This window comes from Sciurus vulgaris (genome assembly GCF_902686455.1).
Source record: "Sciurus vulgaris genome assembly, chromosome: 12".
Classification (NCBI taxonomy): domain Eukaryota; kingdom Metazoa; phylum Chordata; class Mammalia; order Rodentia; family Sciuridae; genus Sciurus; species Sciurus vulgaris.
This window is the reverse complement of record NC_136473.1, coordinates 113,285,244-113,309,218: the sequence shown is the minus strand read 5'-3', so window position 1 is coordinate 113,309,218 and position 23,975 is coordinate 113,285,244. Positions and strand designations below refer to the sequence as shown.

The 23,975-nt window shown below is 57.0% G+C and overlaps 1 protein-coding gene across 2 annotated transcripts in view; it reads right to left on the bottom strand.

The window, feature by feature from the left end:
* LMX1A (LIM homeobox transcription factor 1 alpha) overlaps positions 1-23,975 on the bottom strand; it is a 130,338-nt gene that overhangs the window by 12,469 nt on the left and 93,894 nt on the right. For both annotated transcript variants that reach the window (XM_079107945.1, XM_079107946.1), the window contains exon 4: positions 22,452-22,684. In XM_079107945.1, coding sequence (XP_078964071.1) covers positions 22,452-22,684 — 233 coding nt within the window. The remainder of the gene's footprint in view (positions 1-22,451; positions 22,685-23,975) is intronic.

Below are 23,975 nucleotides of genomic sequence, written 5' to 3'. Positions count from 1 at the left end.
GAGGACCAGCATGGGGCTGGGGAGGGGGCTGGGGCTGCAGCTGCACGGGAAAGCAAGAACCGGAGTGCAGGGTATGATGGGCCGGGACGCACGGGGCACACCTGGGTGGCAGCAGCAGCCTCGCGTCCGCCTTGTACCTGGGCTGAGGAAACCTCCTGGGTCCAGCACTAGACAAGGACCCTGAAAAAATAAGCAAATGCCCACACCCCAGACCCCAGCTCTGCACTGGGCCCCTCCAGCGCAGCACCACTCTCCTCCCAAGGAGCCAACTCAGCCTGGAGAGGCCCGGGACCTGCGCCAACACACGCAGGGCCTCTGACGCGGGCAGCATGGCTGGCCAGTCCAAACCCACCAGGGCACCGGGGCCGAGCAAGGAAGCCAGCTTATCAACCAGCACGTCAGCCTCAAGCGGACAGTCCTGTGTGTGTGTCCCGCCCCAGGTGGCGGAATCCAGAAGCCCCATCTCCCTCAGACGCTGGGAGCCATGGACAGTAACTTTGACAGCAAAATGAAGAATAGGTCCTTTTTGTAAGTTTGCTGCTGAGCTGAGCGCTCTTGTTTAAAACTCTCACACCCCAGACTCAGGCTTTCCGTCTACAAGATGGTCTGATGATTCCTCGTGCTCACCCACCAGCTGACACGTGTCATCGACAACTGCATGGCCTGTCTCCACCACAGCTCCACAGGGGCACGCACTGCCATCCTCCTGCAGAGGAGTAGCTGAGGCCTGGGACCAGGAAGGGGTCTCTCGCCCCAGGGCACAGGGCTGGGACCTCCTCCTTCCACCCTCCTTCTCTGCCATGCCTGCCCACCCAGCCTCCTGGGACTGTGATGCTCCAAGGACACCTGGCGCCTGCAGAATGTCCTGCGGCCATTATTAAAGAGTGAGGACAGAAAAGGCTGGAGGGGAGGCTTCCTGGGTGGAGTCCACCTGAGCTCCTGCTGGAAAGGGGACAGAGCCTCTCTAAGTCCCACTCCCTCTGCCTGCGGCCCCGCCCTGCCCACCCCTGCCTCCCCACCGTCCTGCAGGACACTGCAATCCCCAGAGGGCAAGTCAGAGAAGACCTGCAGGCAGCTGTCACCAGCCAAGCGGATAGGAGCTGGGTTGCACTCCTGAGCGGGGCCACAGGTGAAGCATTTCAAGAAAGACCCCTTTGTTCAGAGACCTCCGGCTCAGACGGGGTTCCTGTGCCAGGTAGGGGAGGGGGCTGGGCGGGTCAGAGCCGGGACATTCCCATTCAGGCATCCAGGCAGGCCCCAAAGGGGTCACGTCTCCCCGTCTGCACTCCTGAGCACTGGCAGCCTGCCCGGCTGGGGCTGGCCCTTCCTCTCCCTCAGCCCTCCGCGGCTGGGGCTCCTGAAGGAGACCTTGTGCTTGGGAGGTCTGCCCAGGAGCAGGACAGGCCCTGAGGGTGCAGTTCCCGTTATCTGCTTCCGTTTCAGGCCTCTCGTGGCTGAACAGGCCTCGTCTGAACACGCCCGGCCCCCACCCTGCCCGGCCTCGCCCCTCTGAGTCTTCCCATTCTCCTCCTTCCCTCTGATAAGAACCGCCATGCAGCCCATGCGGGAGGCGCAGGTGTGGAGCTGGGCACCTGTGCAGGGCTCGCCACACGCTGCCCACACTGGCCATCCCGGCAGCACGCGATGCCCCTGCACCACCATCACTGTGTTTGAGTCAAACATGAACGGAAAGGAAATGAAAACCACTGCCCATTCTGCTTCCATGTGGTCAGCCCCAAGGGAGCCCGTGAAGCCACACCCAGTGGGGTGGGACGTGTAGGGCCCACAGCTGCGTCTGGACAAAAGCCCCCTAGTCCAGCTGCCTGGTGGTTGGCCAGGCAGGGCTGCGTGTGATTCAAGGACCTTGTGTTAGGTTTACAGTGGTCAAGTTGGAGTGTGTTTGCTCCAACTGGTGAAGTGACAACTGGACTGAGTTGCCCCTCTGGGGGGGAGTGGTCCAGTTTCACTGCATTAATTGCTAGTCTTCAGGAGGAGGGATTCAGAGGAAAACTAAATTGTTTCTAGGAAGGTTAATTATTCCTCCAAGTTCAAAGAGGCCAAGACAGCATCTGTGGGTGCTGGGCGTTTGGTACACCACTCTCTCTTCAGCACCAGTCCTCCTGGTGGTCTCTGCGTGCCACCTGACGTGCTCCTAAGACCACGTGAGCCCTCGACTGGGATGCCCTCTTCTGCTCAGACCTCTGCTTACTTGGAAAGTGGGCAAAAGCCAACACCACCGGGCCTGTGCCTTCAGACTCCAGGGCCCTCCATGCTGCCAGCCACGACAGGCCATCTGAAAAGAGCAGGGAATTACCAGGCACCTCTGGACGGGCTCGGCCAGGGTGAAACCAGTTACGCTGGAGCTTTGCTCTCTGCCTCTCTTTCACAGTGATCCTGATCCCAGGCGGGATCAGCTACGACGGCATCCGTGCAGCTACATTGCCCTAAGAGGACAGCAGAAAAAGGAGGAGAAAAGGCCCAGCCCTGACCATTAGGGACAGAAGCCTGGAGAAGAGCGGAAACAGACCAAGGGTGGACCACCCCGTGGGGCAGCCACAGGGGCATGGTTTGGCTTGGCCGGAGTGGATTGGACACCTAGTCTCCACGGCAGCTCCCTGCAGGGAGTGGAGCATGAACGTCTTGCAGAGCACTCTCCCTAAGTCAACCACAAACGGGCGTCGCTGTGTGCGGTGAGCCCACGCGACCACTGGAAAGTACTTGTGGTTGTGTCCTCAGGTGGAACGGGCGTCCCGAGTTGAGCCTGACTTGCTGAACCTGCTCGTCACCGGTCAGCCTGAAGGCGCCCCTCCTCCCACACGGCTTCCTTGGGGAAAGCAGGCGCTCGCTTCATACACAGGGCTGGAGGGAGACTACGTCAGTCCGCATTCTGCAACCAGGGCAGCACTCTGCAGCTGAGCACGCCTCCCGGGCACCTGTGGGGCCACCCAGGGCCGGACGGAGCAGGTTCGGGATGGGGTCTGTGGCTTTCCAGTCCAACGGTTCCTCATGGGACTCGGATGGGGCTGCCCAGGGCCACACTGGGAGACCCACAGACCTTGAAGGTGCCTCCCTCTGGCTCCCCGTGGCCCGGCGTGCACGCAGGACTGGTGGGGGGAAGGCCCACTGGGACCTTCACACCCTTCCAGCTGCTCCAGACGGACCTCCAGGGACTCCTGCTTGCTTTCATGAGTCAGAATAAAACTTAAATCATGTTTCCACTTAAAAAGCAACAGAATGACCAGGGAAGAGGTGAGGGTGAGAGGGCGACCAACGTCAGCAGGGACAGCGGCCACGCACGCCCAGCCCAGGGGCAGCGCTCCCTCCTCTTTGGCAACTTGATGGCCACTGAACTCCAGAGCCGCGTGGGCCTGGGCTGACAGCTGAGCCGCGAGCATCCCTCCCTCACACTCCGTCCCTCCCTCCACTCTTCATTATCGCCTCTTCCAGGTGGAAGCAGAGTGCTGAGCAGCCTTCTGTCTGCAGGGCCCAGAGACGTCACAGCTGTGCCGCTCTCTCCACCCATGGACACCAGCACGCGGAGCTGCGCTGTGCAGCGGCCCACGTCAAGTCTCTGAGCAAGGCCTCCCTCACCTGCACCTCCGCTGATGCCATTCAGAGATGAGCAAGAGACTCTCAGGGAGTTTGGCAAAGAAGTCACTGGACACCGTGACACTGCAGGTGGCTGGCGGGCTGTGAGCCGCAGCTGCACAACCCGGCCACCAGGTTCCAAGTTGACACGGCTCCTCTGCACACCACGCACACTGCTCTAAACCCGTGCGCTCCTGGAGTTGGGCAGAGACCAAACTGTTGGGCCAGACTTTACTCTCCCATTGAGAGAGTCCTTCATTTTATAGAAAGTTCCTCTTCAGGGATGAACAAACGTTTTTCAATATACAGAGGGTCCTTGTACATCCGTCACTCGCCTATTCACCCAGGAATGCCTACCTTGCAGAGTGCTTAACGTACGTCTGAACAGGACAGAGCCCCTGCCTCAAAGCCCTCGCAGCTGGAGGAACGCACGGCTGGCAACCTGGGCAGAGCAGGCCAGGAGAGCTCCTGTGCAGCCAAGGTCAGAGGCGCAGAGCAGGGGCAGCAGCACACCAGCACGAGAGTGGGAGGGTGTGCAGCAGAAGAGGGGAGCAGCGCGGGCCACCAAGGGCCCGGGGCAGCAGTGTGGGCTGAGGAGCTGTCGGGGCTTGGGCAGCTAAGAGCCCCAGACTCCATGCTGGTTCTTGGGAAGCAAGTTCCTCTCTGCCGCTCCCAGTGTCCTGTACTGGGCCATGGGACACGTTAAAGGACGCAGACCATGACTTTCCCAGTCTCAACTGCAGCACCATGAAGGGACACCATGCGTACCATCCAACAGGGTCTTGTTAACATGAGGAACCCAGAAGTCCTTTCTTCTTTAAAACAGAGGGGTCTTTCATCACACGTGGGGACAAGTCACTCGGCAGATGATTACTGCACCCACAGGGGCCCTTGGGGTCACAGCTGCAGCAAAGCTGCCCCACACGGTTGGAGCCCCTGGTGTGGGCGTGAAAGCACAGGACAGAGGAGAGCCCCTGAAGGACAGCACCCCTCCTCAGGGAAGATGCCCCAGATCAGCGAGGTGGACTACGAGCCTTTATAAGTCAGAGGGTGACGTGGCGGAGATGTCAACGGTGACGCGCTGTTCCACACAGCAGCCTGCCCCTGGGGGTGAAGACCCTGCTAAGAGAGACCTGAGGCAAGGAGAGGAGCCAGGCAGCGAGACGGGGAGGCGAGGTGCCGGCAGGCCACGGTCCCGGAGAGGGAGGTGAGGTGCCAGGGCACGGCGGGCGCAAGTCATGGTGGGCACCCAGGCATCTCGGCATGGCGGAAGCCAGAGCCAGGCATAGGAAGCAGAGTGGAAGCCCAGCCCTGCCTTGCCGCCTGCTGAGGCTCCTGCTTGCATGTGGCTCCCGTCTGATCTGATCCACTCGGGCCCACACACCTGTGCTCTGCTTGTCACACAAGAAGTCCAAACTGCTGAATTACGTTGACTCCCAGATTTTCTCTCCACCGAGTTAGATGCCCCTGGTTTTCTCCCGTCCCTGTCACAGGGTTAAGGCAGGCACCATTCTCTGAGGCGTGGATTTGTTCTTGCCTTCGCTGTCTGCTGTACTGCCCTGGCCAACCCCTGCAGGCTGCTGCATGCATCTGCCTTCAGCCAGTGGACAGTTAGGAGGAGTCTGAGGACAGAGAGAGGCCGGGAGACATCGCAGTTCCCCCTGACCTTCCTCTGCCTGGGTGGCGTCTCTGGCAGCGGCCGCCCCTCCACTTGCCAATTCACACCTGCCGGCTGTGACACAAGCTCCCCAGGAGTCTTCGCCCCTCCAGGCCCACCTCAGCCTGGGTGGTGCCAGCCTCCCTTTCCTGCTAACCTGGGGATGGCCTCACCATCCTGCCTGGTCTGCAGCCCACATCTCATCAGCACATAATCCATTCTTAGTCTTAAATGCTGACGGTGCTTCTCCTCTGCTGGTCACCCCTGGCTGATTTAGCGCTTGAGACTGGCAAGGAATTCCACAGGTGTGGCGACCGTCCCTTCCTCGGCCAGGTATCTTCCAACGCTCCATTCCACTAGCTGCAGTGAAATCTAAGCCAGCACAAGCCATCTTCTGCTCCCTGGGTTATCCTCCTCAGAGCCAGTTCTGTAGGGCTTGTGAAGGAGACCCAGAGAGATAAGGGGACATGCAGACTTCTACCGCAGGACTCCCGTCCAGAATTCCCTGGAAAGGAGTACTAGAGTGGGCAGTCAGCACCACGGCCAGAGCCGGGACCAGGCGGAGGCCAGAAAGACCTACAGAGGGGGCTTACTGGAAAGGCTGGAGAGAGACCGCGGACACTTACTCTTTTGCCTGTAAGTTCCTCTTCGCTCTGTCTCCAGTATCGCCACTGTCTGCCACATAGAGACCGAACAGCTAAGAGGTAGGTCCGCTATGTCCTCGTCACCTCTGGGACAGTTAAGATTAAAGTGACGTCTGCAGTCTGAGCTGGAAATGACCTGTATCTCATCATTTTAAAACGTGTCCCTATCTAATGGATCACCAGGAAATGAAAAAAGGTGGCCAATCAGACTTTGCTACATGCTTTCTCGTCACTGCAACCAGGTCACCACCCAATTGTAGCTACTTTGTAAAGTGACCCAAGAGTGTCTTGGCAGGTGAAATGTGGCATGAGCTCTGCTTGAGGCACCTAAGTCCTCTTGAGCCAGGTAAGCCACTGAAAGCACGGGGCACTCTAGAGACCCCCAGCTCAGGGTCTTGGGGGCACAAGCACTGCCGGGAGTCACAGGTGGCCCTGCATTACCAGCTGTGGCTGCTTCATGTGTGCAAAACCTCTCCGTGGCTGGGCTCGGACGGAGCCAAGGGAGGCAGCATGGTGGGTGGGAGAAGCCAACGCTTCGACCCCCAACAAGGACGAGGAGGCTCCAGCGGGGCCCTCAGCCTCGGTTTCCCACTGTGACAGGGGCGATGCGGTAGGTGTCCTGGAGGACTTTCACCTTGACCGGCCCTGTTCCTAACTGAAGAGGGAAGAGGTGCCTGAGTCTGCCGGCACGACCTCCCAATCAACCCTCATTCTGCCAGGAAGCCCTGTCCCCGGGAGCACCTGACGACCTAAGAGCACCTCTTCCTAGTTGTTCGTGGGCGGGGCAGAGATGCAAAGAACAAGCTGTCTCACCCAGAGTGCCAGCAGCTAGGGCTGTTACGGAGTCCTCGGGTCCCCCTAGAGTTGATGTGTGAGCCCTAGAGCTGGTGTCTTTGAGAGGTGGCGGGCCATGTAGTGGACTCCTCATGAAAGAGTCAGTGCCCTGTGACAGCACCCAGAGAGCTCCATCTCCCCGGCCCTCGAGGGCACTAGGGCTCTGAGACCGGAAGAGAACCCTCACCAGATTCTGACCTTACTGGCACTCCACCATGGCCTTCCAGGCACAGGACAGCTGGGAGCAAGCTTCTGCTGTTTTCAGGTCAGCTGGTGGCACTGGGCGGTAGCAGCCACCATGGACCAAGATGACGCGCTTTTAAGTAGACTCTGAGTTCTTGGCCCAGATCCAGTGCCCTTCCCCTCACCCAGGTCTGTCACAGCCCTGGGTGGCTGGGACCAGGCTCCTGCCCAGCAGCCAGAAGGCTTGCCCAGGAGAGCGTTTCAGTGCTCCATGCCCCCAGCCCAGAGGGCTGAGTGAAGCGCCCTTAGCATTTGAGACTCCCTCATCTCCCGGATTCGCTCACGGGGCCTGCTGACATCGTTAGCACAAGCTGGTGCTGTGTGTGTGTTTTGGGTAGTTCTTGATCTCTGGTGGTCCTGAGGGCCTGTCTTAAACACAAGTGATGGCACATGCAGAAAGAGGAAGTCGGGCCGTGTGGGCACTGGCCAAGGAGAGCACTTCCTCCAAGGCGGGGGTCTGAAAAAACCCTTTGATGACAACTGATCATTTTACTAATTTCTCCCTTTTATTAATGGAGGATTTCAAATGACAAATTCTGCTTGACTGAGATTTCTAGTTAACTGGTCCCCAAGAACCTGGTGGGCCTATGTTTGCTGCAGCATTACAGTGAGCGTTACTGTAGCTGCGTAGTGCCTTCTTCCCTACCGAAACTGGCACAATAGGTGCTTTTACCTGTTCTGAAATTTCTGAACTCTAAAGCTTACCGTTTGAAGCTACAGTCTTTGAGACACTCTTCCACAAGTTACTGGCGACTTTGTGGAACCTAATGACCACAGACCTGTCCTACTGGAAGTCTTCCCACACAGATTCGCTGGTGTGTCTCAAGCACCCCAAGCATCCTCATGGGGGTTCCCTCAGGAACACCCAAGGTTTCGAGAGCCGCGAGAAGCCGTGGCAGGATGGGCCCCGAGGGGACACCCCACGCCTGCTTCAGCGGCGGGGGGGCGGGGGCACTGCTGGCATCGCTGCCAGGTCTGCCTTCACGAGGCACATACTTCCGAAAAGGCTAGGTGGCTCCAAGTTGTAATCCATCCTTCAAGAAGAACGCAAAACCCAATTAAAGCTAAACTGACGCCCAACCACGCGGGTCCAAAGCAATTCTTGGGGACAGTGCTAGAAGCAATGTCACATTCTCTCTCCACGTTCCACTTTGCAGAGATTGCATCTGGTGTCCTTTGTCCCTCCTTCAAGAACCCAAAGTCCCTCTGGTCACACCCCAGCTGTTAGATTAGGTAATGCCAGCTGTGGCTGTGTCAGTCACACATCCTGACACGTGGCTTCCCAACCATGTGAGAAGGGCACTTTGGTGAGTCAGGAAGCTGTGCTTGGAGGGTGGCTGCGTCTCAGGTCCCTTGCCCTCTCTGCCAGTGCACGAGGAGATTCCCAAGTGTCAGGAGTCCCTAAAGCTCACGTTTAAGGAGGCGCTCCCTTTGTGAGCCAGGCACCACCAGAGACGCCCCTGCGCCTGGTCCCATCCACCCAGCCATCCACCGCGAGGGGAAGCAAGCTCAGATGCTCACCCCAGGTCACCAGGCCCGGATAGAAGTGGAAATCGAATCCAGGCACCACAGTCCCGAGTCTTCGCATTAAAACAACGTGTTAACTGAGCCGCCGACTGCTCGCGTCCTCACCAACTCCTCCCTTCTCTCAATCATTTGAACACGGACACGCCAAACTGCTGCCAATTTATTCACAGACAATAAATTCTCATACTCTGACGGCATTAAGTGTGTTGGGGTCCACATGGACCATAGAGGAAGTATCTTTTGTTGGTTTAACCTTCCCTGGGTGGCCAAGGAGCTGGTCACAGGGAGTCTCAAGTGTTGACTGAATGAAAGATACTGTGGAAGACAGTAACCAGGAGGGGTGTGGAAAGCCTGTGTGCGTGCCTGTGTGCACCACCTACACCACACACTCGGGGGCGGGTGTGTATGCGTGTCTGTGTGTGCCACCTACACCACACACTCGGGGGCGGGTGTGTGCAGGTCTTCACTGGTGCTTAATCCCTTCCCGTCCACCCACTGGCCGTGAGCTTGGGATAGAGCCCCGGTGTCAGTCTGGGTGTGCACGGTAAGAGGGGCCCCAGGACGCCCAGGACTATTGCAGAGCAGCCTCGGGAGAGAGGGCGCGGGAACCGCTGTGCCTCCGAGGCGGGCCTTCCCCGTGGAATCAGAACAGCCCACGCTGCCCGGAGGGAGCAGCCCCGGGTCGGTGGGACAGTGGTCACTAGAAGTCAGGCCCGGGCTCCTGTTCTTGTGACTGTGGTAGGTCAGCGGACTGCTCTGGCTCAGCCCTTCTCGAACATTACCAGGCAAAGGAGCACAGACTTGTGGCCCCAGCGTGCCCGACAGCCCGTCCAGCTTGAGACTGAGAATCTGACTTCCGACTGGCTCCGGATATCTGCTGTTGAGTTGTGTGCGTGTGTGTGTGTGTGTGTGTGTGTGTGTGTGTGTGAGAGAGAGAGAGCCACGCAGGCCTGCACAAGGGCAGCAGTGGAGGTACTGCTGAGAGAGCACCTGGTTTTAACCCTCACCTCCTCTGTGACCTGGATCCATGTGCTCAGCTGCCCAACAGGTCAGATACATCTCACTCACAAATCCAAAGCCCTCGCTCACCTCTCCCAAGTTCATTACCTGGGTCTCTCTTTCCTGCGCTCCCTTTCTCCACTCTGACATCACTATGCCTATGATCTAGAGATCCCGCATCACCATCAACATCAATCTCTCTTCCTAGATTTTAATTCTAGAATGTAAGCTCCTGGCAGGAGGTGCGTGGCCTGTTTTGTCCGTTATATGCCCACCCCTTAGAACGGTGGCATGGGGACACAGCATGGGGAGCCGCCAAGTGTTGACGCCCAAGCCAGTGGACGATTCCCCTGAAGCCCGTAACGTGCTCTGGCCCAAACCTTCGTCTCTCACTGGAATGAGAGACTGCAGTGGTCTCCTCCAGCCTCCCCATCTGCGCTGCCGCCCCAACTCCAATCCACTCTCCCTCCCTCGTTCAAAAGAGCAGACTGGTATCTCTGTGGCCCTGCTTACCACACTCGACCCCAGAATGTATTCAAGTAAGATACAGAAAAGCCACTCCTGTCTGGCCCCCGTCTTCCCACACACCTGAGGACCTCAGTCCCGAAGGCCTTCAGCCCAGGCCTCCCAGCTCAGGACAGGCCGAGCTACATCCTCCTTCCTCTCAGCACACCTGCCTGTCAGCACCAAGCACCCTCCACTGCCAAGCCCCAGCCACCATGTCACGGCCACTGTGACACACGTCCCACACAGTTCCTAGCACACACCCCAAGGACAAGTACCGCTCCCACTGCAAGATTGCACCCACGATGTGGCTCTACGGACATTTGTGCCTGTTTTATTGTGATTATTTTCTTACAGGAGTTTCTTATTCACAACCTGGTGCCTGGACACAAAGGTGGCTTTCCTGGCTCTGGTAATTGCTAGAATCTGACCCAGCCAGTGTCGGGCAGAGATAGGCCCTCGAAATGTTTGCTGAAACTGGCCTCGGTTTAATTTAGTGAGCATCAATCAGAGAGTGAGGAATAAACAAACAGTCTCAGACTTCGTGGGACTCTGAAGTCCTCACCTCCAAGGCCAAACTCAAAACTAAAGTAATTACTTGGGTAGATAATTCATGAAAGAAGGAGTACCATTTGCATTTGAATGACCTAGTGAGGATTTTCTGCTTATTGATGTTTCTGGAATTTTTCAGATAATGGCTTCAATTCTTTGATTCTTTCATGGTATAGAGAGTAGGCCAGAAAGTTAATCTATCCATCCCTCTCCCATCCGAAACCAGGCAACTTCCAACCAGTGCTGCTGGACAGAAAACATCAATAGAAACCAGGTTTTAGAATGTCATAATGCAGAGGTTGAAGGGCCTGCGATGCTCAGATTCAGCTCTCTCAGGAGCTCCTGAGGAACCAGGGAGGCCTGTTGCTTTCTTGATATTTAAATAACCTCACATCTGGCCTCCATTTACTTATGCCCTTAGATTCTCAAGTTTGGGGCACCAGGAGCGGGAGGGACCCGGTGCAGAACAGGGTATTTGTGGTGCAGCAGGCAGGAGAACTGGGAGATGAGGCCCAGCTGGACTCAGTTCAGCACTGGCCCTGGTCAGGGGGCCTGTGTGCCTCCGAGTGCCTGTCCTTCTGTGAGAGGCCAGAGCGAGGGCCACAATCTCCAGCTCCGAAACAAGACAACCTGACTTTTATTGCACAAGCAAGCGGCCACGTGCATACTCACCGAGATGCACACACTGGACGCTCTCCACACACAGACGCACATGAGGACACTTACACCACGTGAATACACGGGGACACGCACGTACACAGAGCCCCAGCACCTGCCTCCCCCAGCGGATTTGCGGGCACTGCTTTAATTAACTCGGGAGGCGCATCGCTGGGGCCTAATCCCGCGCTGACGTCACCTGGGAACTCGGCGGGGACCAGCGCCGACCCCGCCGCGACCCGGCCGCGCCTCCGCCCGCGCAGGCTGCGCTCGGCGGGAATTAGGGAAAGAGAAATGTTAGTATACTTTTAATTGGAAACCGAGCTCTTCTTTCAGCGCGCTGTTTACTCAGGAGCGGGCACTGCAGCTCAGGGAGGCTCTAATTGAAGCGACGGCTTTGGAGATTACGGGGAACATATGGCCCAACCGCCGGGCCCTTTATCTGCATTTTCTCATAAAACTGCTGTCCGTGTGTCGGCGCCGGCCCCTCATTTCAGAGCCTTTGCACAGGAGCGGGATGCGCCGCGTTGCGGCTCGCGGGAGGGTCTCTGCGCCCTGCGCACCTGAGCACGGGGCACCTGCGCACCTGCGCACGGCGCGCGGCCCCTGCCCGCCGGCCTGGAGGCTTTGCCTACCAGAAAGAAAGCGGGCGGCTGGGGGAAATTCCAATGCGAAGAGCCCGCTGCAGGAGGGCGTTGCCAAGGTAACAGGGTGTCCTGCTGCCATCACGGAGGCGGCAGCCTCTGCAAGCCGGTGTCCTGGGGCAGAATGGCATTCCTTTCTCCCTGCCATCAGGCAGTCAATCAAACATTTAACTACACAGCCGCAGGCTCCATCAATTCCACCCTGTGGATCCCCCCAGCCCACAGATTCTCACCATTTCTGCTCACAGCACACAGGACACATAGTTAAATTTAAATCTTTGACAAACAGCAATTTTTCTATCACCTTGAGAATACTTTTGAAAAATATTATTCATGCTTATCCAACATTCAAATTATCTGCTCACCTGAGTTTTCATTTGCTGCTCTCACACCGCACGCTACCCTGGCTCACTCTAAGGAAGTCCTGCCTTCTGTCCTAACTCGGACTCACTCTGCCTCAGCACCGGTCCCCTGCAGGGGAGAATCCCCTGACAGAGGCATCCCAAATCCCGGTCCCTGAGCTGCACCGCCTCTGGCAGTGGTTCTCAGCCTTGGCTGAACCTGAGGCCCACACAGGGAGCTTTACAAAACCCCAAATCCCAGGCCGCATCCTAGTTAAATTCCTAATGTCCATTTTCAGGAATTCAACGTATTTTTAAAGATGTCAGCGCAAGTCTTACAAGGAACAGCTTAGATGGTAGCCCACAATCTTTTGCCTGTGTGGTTTTTGGTTGTTGGTGGTCTCCCTCTACTGGAATAATACACTTTTAGGAACAGAGGTGCCTCACTCCAGCATCTACAACAGAACTGCTACATAGTCCATGCTTACAAATAGTTGCTTATGGGTCAAGCGCTGTGATGCAAGAGTCCAGCAAGTTCCTGTGTGGAACAGATGCTGAGCTGGCACAATGTTTTCCCGCCCTCACTGATCCTGACAAGGAAAGTCACTTGAACACTGTATCTTGAACACCATAGCACCAACTGATCCTACCTATCTTGTACACATGCACACAGGACTCAAATCCCAGCTCTGAATCAACAAAGAAGCCCAGCAAGCATGCCTCTGGCTTTCTGCATGCAAACCTGGACTTGGACCGCTAAGATTCCAAGTGGTTCTTAACTACCCTGTCATCCATATCCATTTAAAACACCAAATACCCAAGTACTCAGAGCCATAACCTGTTTGCCACCAATTCCTAGTGCACTGGACTTGGGGGTTTCTGTGGTCATGGACACCAGGCACCGAGGAATATTGGAGGTGATTCTTCCATTTGCTCAGTGAACTGTCTAAAGCAGGTCCAGATCCATCTTGAAATCCCCTGGTTGGAAATCTAAATGCAATGGGGTTGGCTGGACTGTCAGGGCAAGAAAACCAGCATCTTCCCGGAGCCTCATCCCTGACCCTCATACACAATAGAGAGTGAGCCCCTGGCCACTTAAAAGGTCAGGTAAGGGGAGGTCTAAGCCACAAGCTGGCTCTGCCTGCCCAGAGACTGCAGTCCCAATATTCGCCAGGAAAACTGCAGAGTCCTGCCAGCGTGCCCACGGAGGACCCAACACGAAGACACAGTGCCATGACCCCAGGGAAGGTGCCTACGTCCCCTTCTCCTGAGAGCGGTCTAGGGCAGACGAGGCCCTTACAGGACAGCACAGAGATTTTCATATGAACCTACTGGCTCCACATCAGGACCTTTGTTTATTGATCAATGAGGCTGTGGTTTGCACAGCTGATACCACTCATCTGAAAAAAAAGGTCAGTTGGTTTTACCTGCTACTATCGCAGGAGCAGAACCGGAAGTTGGCTGAACTGGAAACACAAAACAAAAGCCAACATTGGTCCTTAGATGTGCTTTAAAGCGCTCCTCCACCTCACACCACGTGGCACCGGGTGCTGCCAACCCTCCACCACCTACAGGAGCACAGTGCTGGCGTGGACTGGAAGGAGGCCTGGCGGGTGGAGCAGGGTGACCACGAGATGGATGGGGGAACCTGGTTGGGATCACCTTGTCCTTTGCTTGGGGTCTCTCAGGTAGAAGTCCTACTGAATCCCTGGAGCAGAGCCGTGGCCAGCCGGGGAGAGCTGTGGGCACAAGGTGAGGTCCCCCTCCACACCAGAACCTCTGACCACTGGGCACCTTGGCATGGCGTCTGATGGTACAGACTGGCGCTGGATGACCTGGGGCGTAGCTGGCTCTGGCACAGGGTAACTCCCCGCTGTTCGTCGTCCTCAAGCACGGAACTGTCATAACCCCGCTTCCTCATCCGCACCATGAACGCTGACTGAGCTTACTTGAGAAAAGTGCCTCCAGTGAGGCTGTGTGCAGAGTGAGCCCTCCGTGGACTGGACGTCACAGGTGGGCCTCAGTGTGAGCGTCCGCAAGCACACGCGGGGGAGTCAGTGCGGGAGGAACAGTGCGGACAGCATGCTGTCACACACAAACACGCCCCCAGGCAACTGCTCTCAAACGGTGGTGTCTGTCATTCATTTTAATCAAAATTATTAAGTGCAAATGCATTTCCACAATTAAGTTACAGTCAGTGGAGAAGCGGTCGTTTATCGTCTGAGCCTGAGATTGCCTGTCACTTTTTAAGCTCCAAAGATAAACTACCAGCTCACAGTCACAGCCGGGTTGAGCCCTCTGTCGCCGTATCATGTGTCCTGCCTTGGTAATTGGTAGAATTAAGTTCTTGCTCGGGCTTATCCCTGACTCGGGTATCCTGTGTCGTCTTCTCCTTTTGTGTCATGAAGACAAACACCCTAGAAGACAAAGACTTGGTACAGAGAAGAAGTGTTGAGCCTCAGACTGGGGCCAGTGAATGATCCTGGTGTCCATTTTATAGCTGTGACACTAACAAGGACAAAACTGTGGACTCTGAAAACGACCAGAGAGGACCTGCAGTGTGACTGCCTCTCGCCCGTGCCCCAGAGGTGCACATTCACAAGTCAGAGATGTCAGAGCACTTCCTGCTGGCCACGATGTGCACGGGCGCCCTGACCTCTCTTGGATAATAAAACAATGAAAAGAGATAACAGCTGTTACACACTTACCGTGTGCACAGCACGCTACCAAATCTTCAGGGTTGAAGGTGACATCTTTCATCTCATTCTTCACACCTGACCTAGCATATATGATTTTAAAATATATGTATCGGCCTGAAATGCCAGGGATTTCTACCAGTTCCGGAACCTGGGGATAGATATATACATAATTGCCGTCTGAAGTTACATCTTAAACTTCAGTCCACAGTCCATCAGGAGCTTATGAGATCAATACAGTGGCTAAGAGGAGCATGAAAACATAAAGGACTAGCGAGAGTGGGAGGCAGTCAGTCGGAAAGTGCCGGCGCTTACATCACAGGCACAGATGAAAGCGTAAGGCAGGGCCCGATAAGATGTGCTTTTAGCTCAGCTGCAGATGACATTTTCTGAAAAGTTCTGCTGTAGAGTCTTTTGAACATGCTGCTTTAGAAGAAAATATAAAATATGATCTAAATACATTTCTTCATCAATATAAAGTTTATCAGAGTACCTTTTTAAATTTTTTATTTGTTCTAATTAGTTGTACATGACAGTACAATGCATGTATGCATTTTGATAGATCATACATAAATGGAGGGTAGTCTCTCATTTTTCTAATTGTAGATGTTGCAGGATCACATTGGTCATGCAGCCGTACATGTGCGCAAGGTAATGAAGTCTGTTCACTCCACAATCATTCCTTCCCCGTGCCCCTTCCCTCCCTCTACTCCCCTCCACCTAATGAAAAGTAACTCTGTTCTTCTCTATCCCCCGCACCTTACTGGTGCTTTTGACACCAACTCAAACTATCAAAAGAAAGAGCTCACCGCTTTGTTTCCTAAAGGGAAGAGCGGCCAGGCTGACTTCCCACCTCCGTCCCTTTACCTCTGTCCCAGCACAGAGTGGCCCGCTGTTCTCCTGATGTGAGGGTCTGGGCCTTGGGTGCTTCCTCTGTTGTGCTGATCAGGATTTACTATCTGCCTCACTTTTTCTGCAACTAAGAGACAGCATTCAACACAGAGCCTGACACTGCGTAGTTGTCTAAGGAATCCATGCTGAACTAAGACAGGCGTGGTGGCTGCCTGGAAGGACAGACGGCGTGCGGGACTGCAGGGCTGGCAGGCCTCCTCAGGGACGGAGGGACTGTGACCCTGCTGAGCAGTACACTGAGCAGTGCCCTCACAAGGATCGTCCCCACTGGACTCAAAGACCATGCTGCAGGAGAGGAGTCTCCTCCACTCCAACAGGGATTCTCAGAGGCTCTGGACACAGCCAATCAGACCAAGGGCAAGAGAGGTCCAACCCAGGTCAGCTCCATGCCAAGAAAGCTTTGTTCAGAAGTAAGAGCACCTGGGCGCTCAGAGGCACTCAAGCCATGACCACAGCAATGCTCTTTCCTAGTCTATCAAAGAACCACAGTTAAGCTTCTAAAATCCTTCCCATTCTCGCCTGGAATCCGAAGTCAGCCCCAGAGGTGACTTCAAGACTCCTCCTCCTGGTCTGCACTGACCATCCCAGATGCCACACCAGTTAGAATGGTCAGAACCTGGAGCACACCTCTGGAAGGCAGAGCCCCAGGCTGTGAATCCACCCATCCCCTGTGCACGCATCCTAGCCACCCAAAATGACAGGCCTGCCTTCTGTGGGCACCGCCCTGAGAGGCCTCGGGTCAGTCACCTAGGGCCTTCAGAGAGAGAAGAGCACAGAGAGGGTAGACGTTGGTGGGATGATGGGTCTTTGAGGCAGCAGGAAATGGTAGTGGAGACTGCTGTTGGTGGGCACTGCCCAAGCTTCAGCCTCTTCTCCTTCTTACAGACACCCACACGGGAGGCGTTCCCAGCCCCTTCCCACTGACCAGGAGAGAGAGGGCTGGAGAGGGGACATGTTTGCCCAAGGTTGCGTGGCTTGTGTGGGGGGCGTGAGGCTTACCCTCAGACCCGTCTCTGTCCACATCCCAAGGCCTCTGGGCCACTACAGTGTGGAGAAGGAGGCCTTCCCATGCCATATGCTGTGCAGTCCATGACCGTGAGCTGACGAGGGTAGGTCCCCGGGGCTGCTGGGCACATCAGGGCACGTGAGGTACCCACTGCCTCTCAAGCCATGTTCTTGGGAAGCAAGAAGAGCTTCAACACAGGTTGCAATTCACCTGTAAGGAATAGCCAAGGCTGCAGAAGGAATCAGACGGGGCCTAGATGCCAGTGCCGTGGAATATGAGCGAGAAGAGAGGACCAGGCAGTTAGAGCAGCAGGAGAGGCCTCGGGCTGCAGAAGCAGCAGCCCCCACGTCCCCAGGAAATCCTCAGGGATTCCAAACCTCAACACGTGCAAGCAGTTTCCTTTTGGCTCTATGAGAGCAAAGTCTCAAAGTCAAAGCTCGCAAGGACTTTACAAGCTCGCACGAACAGGACACAGTTCATTGGTTCACCCAAGCACTGTGCTGAGCCCAGGGAGAGCCGCACCCCAAGCCTGCAGCACCAACTGCTGCGACCCAGATCAGAGACCTCACACCCAGAGCAGAGACCTCACACCCAGAGACTTCACACCCAGCAGAGACCTCACACCCCAGAGACCTCACACCCAGAGCAGAGATCTCACACCCCAGAGACCTCACACCCAGCCACCTTTGGGAAACTCTCCGTGAAAACCCAGGCACTGGGAAGAGCCAGCACACTGGAGAATAGGTCCCAGGCACACCTGCAAAGGCACAGTGGTCTTCAGCAAGGAAGACTTCCAAGAAGACAAACCCCAAGCAAACAGCAGGACCAGGGGACCCCGCAGCGAGAAGTGCTGAAAGGGAAAAGAGGCGAAACTCGCTGGGGTGGGGAGCAGGACAGGAGTCTGCCATGGTTCAGAGCAGGAAAGGGACTCGAAGGTCGCCTAGATCCAAACACAAGGCCGCTGGGTCCTGGACGGATGATGACACAGGAATCTCACGGACATGAGCAGTGCCATTGCCGTTGTTATCATCAGCTTGCTGATGTTATCATCACCTGGCACGTGGGGACCCACACATCTGGATCAGAGCGTGTGTCCACTGGGGAGGCGGGGCTCAGGAAAAGTACCCGTTTGTCCCTGTGTTTAGCTCCCCACGAATGAGATACCCACACGAGGCGGAGGAGCCCCTGGCACAGTGTGAAGTGGATCACCTCCCAGGGGCCAGCCACCCACCTACCCCAAGAGCCTGTGGTTCTTCTGGACACCTGCTGTCCACACTGCCCAGTGAGCCAAATGGCCACTGATTCCATCCATCTGCAAGGCAGCTGTTCCCAGGCCACTGGCAAAGCAGGACAGGACAGAGAGGCCAGGCCTTGTCAGACCAGTGTGCCCAGCAGCTGGAACCTGCCACACAGAGCCCTGTGTGGCTGTGAAAACGTGAATCCAGAGCCCTGGACTACAGCTGCCCAGGGCGTCCCAGATGCAGTCTTCCACCAACTACAGTCAAAGCGTGTGGGACTGGCAAATTCACTTCCCACACCGCAGGCCAGCCGCACCCTCCGACACACCTCTGCTGACCACTGTGCCACTTCACCCTCGGTGCTGCTCTGCGGCCTTGGAAAAGGCTCTCGGGCCTCCCTTGGCCTTTCTTTATAAAGCTAATTATACCGAGCTTGCTAGCTATCACTTAACAAGCCAGTCCCTCTCCCTGGGACTCTCTCTAGGTGATCAGAGACATCCTAAAATACACCATTTAAAACCAACCCCAACATTCCACATGTGCTCTGACCAACACGCAGCAAACCCACAAGCACAACCACGTTAGGGACACTGATTCTGCAAGTGCCCCATATGTCTCTTTTGGATCCTATGGACTCTTTTCAACTATAGCCCCATACAGAATGCCCTTAGAGTAGTCCCCAGTTTATACAATTACAGTTGAATTTGGGGACCTGGTGACGAGACTCCATGTTGCCAACGTGTTCTGTGAGCTTGTCGGAGTCCTTCTGAACGTCGAGTGTCAGCTGTCCCACCAGCACTCCCTCTCAGGATAGTGTAACCTGCCTTCTGTGTCCTCAACAAGTCATCGATGAGAACTTTGAAGATGACAAGACCACAGACGTGTATCAGCACTGTCATCCGTCAGGCACCCAGGACAGAGACCAGTGGGCAGCCGAATTGGTCCTGGACAAATCCTAAGACTGCTCTCCGTTCAGCCCTCACAGGAGGCGCTGTCTGTCCTTAAAGGTCTTGCTCACCTGGCCAGGTGAGCATGGATTGCTTAGGCTTCTCCCAGCCTGGCGCCCAGCTCTGTTAAGGGAACGCGGAGCCACAGGCTTGTTCCCTCGCAGCCGTGGTGAGGGATCCTCGGCACACAGGGCGTTTGCGATGCAAGCCACTTGGCAATTGTATAGTTACCAAAACAAGTGGCACAGACAGCATATCTGATTCTGGTAGACGCTAATGTCACTTCACCTATGCTGCACAGGCAGTCCTGGGCTTTTAGTGCTGAAAGAAACAACAGGGCCCTTCCAGAGCCACCTCCCTCCCACCCACAAGTGCCCATGCCCAGTCACTGAAGCCGAGGGACACCAGCACATTCCCTGTGTGGAGCAGGAACGGACTCCCAAACCTGCCCATCGCAGTGTGAGGCCTGGAAGGGCTTGTCCAATGGCTGAACACATGTCTTCCCTAAAGCCAGGAAACGGACCTCACTCCGTCTTTACGTTCTGCCTGAACCTCGACGCTTCCTTCCTCAGACACGACGTGAGACTGCCCCACCCTGACCCATTCTCGTCCTGCCGGGTTCCACGCATACAGTAAGCACTCAAGATGTGTCTCCCGAGGTGTGCATGAATGAACAAGGCGGAAGGCTCCAGGGAGTCAGCGTGGAGAACCGTGGAACATGGTTGGGGAAGTGCCGCGACAGCCCGGCTCCGGACCTTGCGCCTCTATTGCTGTTTCTGGGCCCCCGCTCTCTTCTCGCCGTTTTCGAGGGGAGGCTGCAGTACGGCTCCTCACTGCGAGTTCAGTTAACATCTGCAAACCTTGAGAGTGGGCCACTGAAGAGCCCAGCAGTCCAGCCCCACAGCCCTATGTCCGGAGGACGGCCTGGCCACTCCTGACGTCCCTAGAAGGATTGCTGTGGCCCTCTGGTGTATACATCCCTCTAAGGCCACTCTGACCACCATGGCCCCAAGCCTTTGGGAGGATTCTACATCACTCGGGGGAGAAGGCCTCAGCGGGCAGGCACAGCAAGGCACCTGGCAGGAAAGACGGGTGAGCCGACTGGTCCAAGTGGACTCCACGCAGCTCAGCCTGGAACGGCCCCGTCGCCCCAGCAGACGTTGGCTGTGCGTGTGCCCATGTTCCAGCTCGGAGACAGTTCCCCCAGGTTGAGACAAACCTGGAACGCCTGGGACCACCTAGCCCAGCAGGAGCTCTGCAGGCATCAGCCAGCCAGCAGGCAAAGAGCGGCACTTCGTGAAGCCGAGCCCCACCAGCTGGCGCTGGGCCCCAGCGCTGGAGAACACGGGTTTCCCCGAGCAGCCGCCCTCCCTCCCCGACAGAAAGCCTGCTGTGGGGGGCAGGCAGGGCGTACATGGCCACCATCACAGTCACAGCCCTGGAATGGCAGTGCGCATTCAGAAAGCCTCCCAAGGTCAAATGGAGTGCGGCCAGATGAGGCGCCCACCTGCCAGCCTCCAGGACCCTGGCTCTCGACCGGCACACGCGCCTGCTGCCAGGCTGTGCCCTTCTTCAAGAAAGAGCGTACCTGGCACCTCAGAGCCAGGCCTGGGCTAATGCCTGAGCATACAGTGGCAAATAAGCTGGCCCGCTTGAGGCGAAGCAGCCCAGCAAGAATGAGCAGCTGCCACAGCGACCGCGCCCAGGAAGTACTGTCGGGCTGCTCTCCCTCTGCACAGGCCACACTCTCCCTCTGCACAGGCCACACTGTCCCCCTGCACAGGTCACACTGTCCCTCTGCACAGGCCACACTGTCCCTCTGCACAGGCCACACTCTCCCTCTGCACAGGCCACACTGTCCCTCTGCACAGGCCACACTGTCCCTCTACACAGGCCACACTCTCCCTCTGCACAGGTCACACTGTCCCTCTGCACAGGCCACACTCTCCCTCTGCACAGGTCACACTGTCCCCCTGCACAGGCCACACTCTCCCCCTGCACAGGCCACACTCTCCCTCTGCACAGGCCACACTGTCCCCCTGCACAGGTCACACTGTCCCTCTGCACAGGCCACACTGTCCTTCTGCACAGGCCACACTCTCCCTCTGCACAGGCCACACTCTCCCTCTGCACAGGCCACACTGTCCCCCTGCACAGGCCACACTGTCCCTCTGCACAGGCCACACTGTCCTTCTGCACAGGCCACACTCTCCCTCTGCACAGGCCACACTCTCCCTCTGCACAGGCCACACTGTCCCTCTGCACAGGCCACACTGTCCCTCTGCACAGGCCACACTCTCCCTCTGCACAGGTCACACTGTCCCTCTGCACAGGCCACACTGTCCCTCTGCACAGGCCACACTGTCCCTCTGCACAGGCCACGCTCTCCCTCTGCACAGGCCACGCTGTCCCTCTGCACAGGCCACGCTGTCCCTCTGCACAGGCCACGCTCTCCCTCTGCACAGGCCACGCTCTCCCTCTGCACAGGCCACACTGTCCCTCTGCACAGGCCACACTGTCCCTCTGCACAGGCCACACTGTCCCTCTGCACAGGCCACACTCTCCCTCTGCACAGGCCACACTCTCCCTCTGCACAGGCCACACTCTCCCTCTGCACAGGCCACACTGTCCCTCTGCACAGGCCACACTGTCCCTCTGCACAGGCCACACTCTCCCTCTGCACAGGCCACGCTCTCCCTCTGCACAGGCCACGCTGTCCCTCTGCACAGGCCACGCTGTCCCTCTGCACAGGCCACGCTGTCCCTCTGCACAGGTCACACTGTCCCTCTGCACAGGCCACACTCTCCCTCTGCACAGGCCACACTGTCCCTCTGCACAGGCCACACTCTCCCTCTGCACAGGCCACACTCTCCCTCTGCACAGGCCACACTGTCCCCCTGCACTACCTATTCCAACATGTTATGCAGTCACACTGTAGCCCAGCAAGGGTCCCTGCTGGGACCTCAGTTTCCGTCTGTAGTCTGCTTTGGCCATAGGAGCTTGTTAGATGTGACATGGGGCTGCGCATGCCGCCCACCCTTCTTCCATTTCCATGCCCATATCATACCCTGCCCCTGCCGCTCCTCTACATGGTCCCAGAAGAAAACCACGTTCAGCAGGACCTGGGCCTCATCTACCCTGGCACTAAGCTCAGCTGAGGCCAGCAGACTCCCGCCAACCTGAAGATCTTCAGGCTCAAGCAGCTGCTTTCATTAACCCCAGGACATGGGAACGCAGGACTGGGTGCTATGACCATCCGCCATGGGACCTGGGGGTTACTTGTTACACAGCATGGTCCAGGCGTCAGCTGACTGATGGGAGTGACGCCAAGCTTACAAGGGAAGCGGCCTGGAACACAAGGAAGCGTGGCCAGGGAGCACGGCTGTCCAGGGCCTCCAGGAGGGAGGCTGAGACGCCTCCCGCTGCACCGTGCCTCCCTGCAGCCCTGCACACAGCACTCACCTGAGTCGGAGGCTGCGGGGCTCACCAGGCTGAGCAGCTCCCGCTCCTTCTCGTAGTCCCCTTTGCACAGCAGCTGCCCCTCCTTCAGGACGAACTCGTCACCCCTCTGAAGCTGCCGCTCGCAGACACAGCAGCAGAAGCAGCTCAGGTGGTACACGCTCTTCTGGGCCCGCATTACAAACTCGTTGGGGGCGATGGCCTCAAAGCAGCCCCCGCATTTGACAGCGAACAGCCTGGCAGCAGGGAGAGAGGAAGGACAGCACTGTGAGTGAGGTCGGGTGGCCCGCGCTGTCCTCGGGTCAGCAGCACAAGGCCTTGCAGACTGGCCTGCCCTGTGGCCGACTTTAGCCCGAGGCACTAAGTCTCGTCCTAGTCACTCTGATCAACAGCCATCCCTGGAGGTCTACAAAAGACCTAAAGTTTAAAGCAGGTCTGTGGGGCTTTTCTTCTTTGTAAACTGCCTGGCGACATCGCAGCTGCATCCCTCAAAGCTCTGAATAAGCCTAACGTGCCCTGACGCCATCTCTGGGCTCACTCTTTGCAGTATCCGTTTCACTATTTCCGAAAGAGTTTTCTAAAGTTGTAGCACCATGCTGGTGGGGATTCTCAGAAAAACCAATCTTTCTCTGTCTCCACATGCAAGAGGAGTGGATGGATGTGGACAGGTCAGGTGGTGTGAGGACAGAATGGCCCGAGTGAGCGCATGAACCTGCATGTCACTCTGTGCCCCCAACACAGAACCAGGTGGCTCCATGTGCAGCAGCTTGCTCCAACAGTAAGTCCCCTCGGCAACACACAGTGGCCTGAGCATGGCCAGCCCCTCCCAGGCGCCCGCAGGTTCCTGCTGCTCTTCCCACCAGCCTTTCTTCCACTCAGACGCTTCCGCTGTGTGTCCTGCCGCACGCCACACCTCTGTCCACGGGAGGGGCGGGAGGAACCACCACACACGGCATTCGCACAGAGACCAGTAAGTGTCCAGTGTCTGCAGCACACCAGGCACAGGAGGGCACAGACAGACCCCCGTGCAGCCCCCTGGCCTGCCTGCGGGAGAAGCAGTGAATAGGAGGGAGGTGAACAGATGCGGAGTCGTCCCGAGGGGATGTCCCAGAGACGACACAAGAACAGGACCAGGCAAGGGCCCCGTGAACACAGAAGAGACTGACGTGACGCTGTGTGCGTCTGAAGAATCACGACGGTCATCCCTTCCCAACCGCAAAATCATGCCAGCTTGCGAGGCAGGTCCACCCTTGCGCCCGTGTCTTTATCTGGGAAGCTGCCTGGAAGCAGGAACGAGCTGGGGTCCAGTGAAGAGGACGTAGGAGGCGGGACGCAGCCTGGTAGGAGCTGGCTGTCCTGCCTTGGACAGCAGCCCGGGTCACCCCGTGCTGCCTGCCCTGGCCGCAGGACCGCCTGGGGAACACCTGCCTCTGCCCTCAGAGGAAAGCTGGGCGGGCCTCACATGCAAACTGTCCTTCCACCAGGTGGGCTAGAGCCCCAACCCAGAGCTCCAAGCCCCCAGCTCTT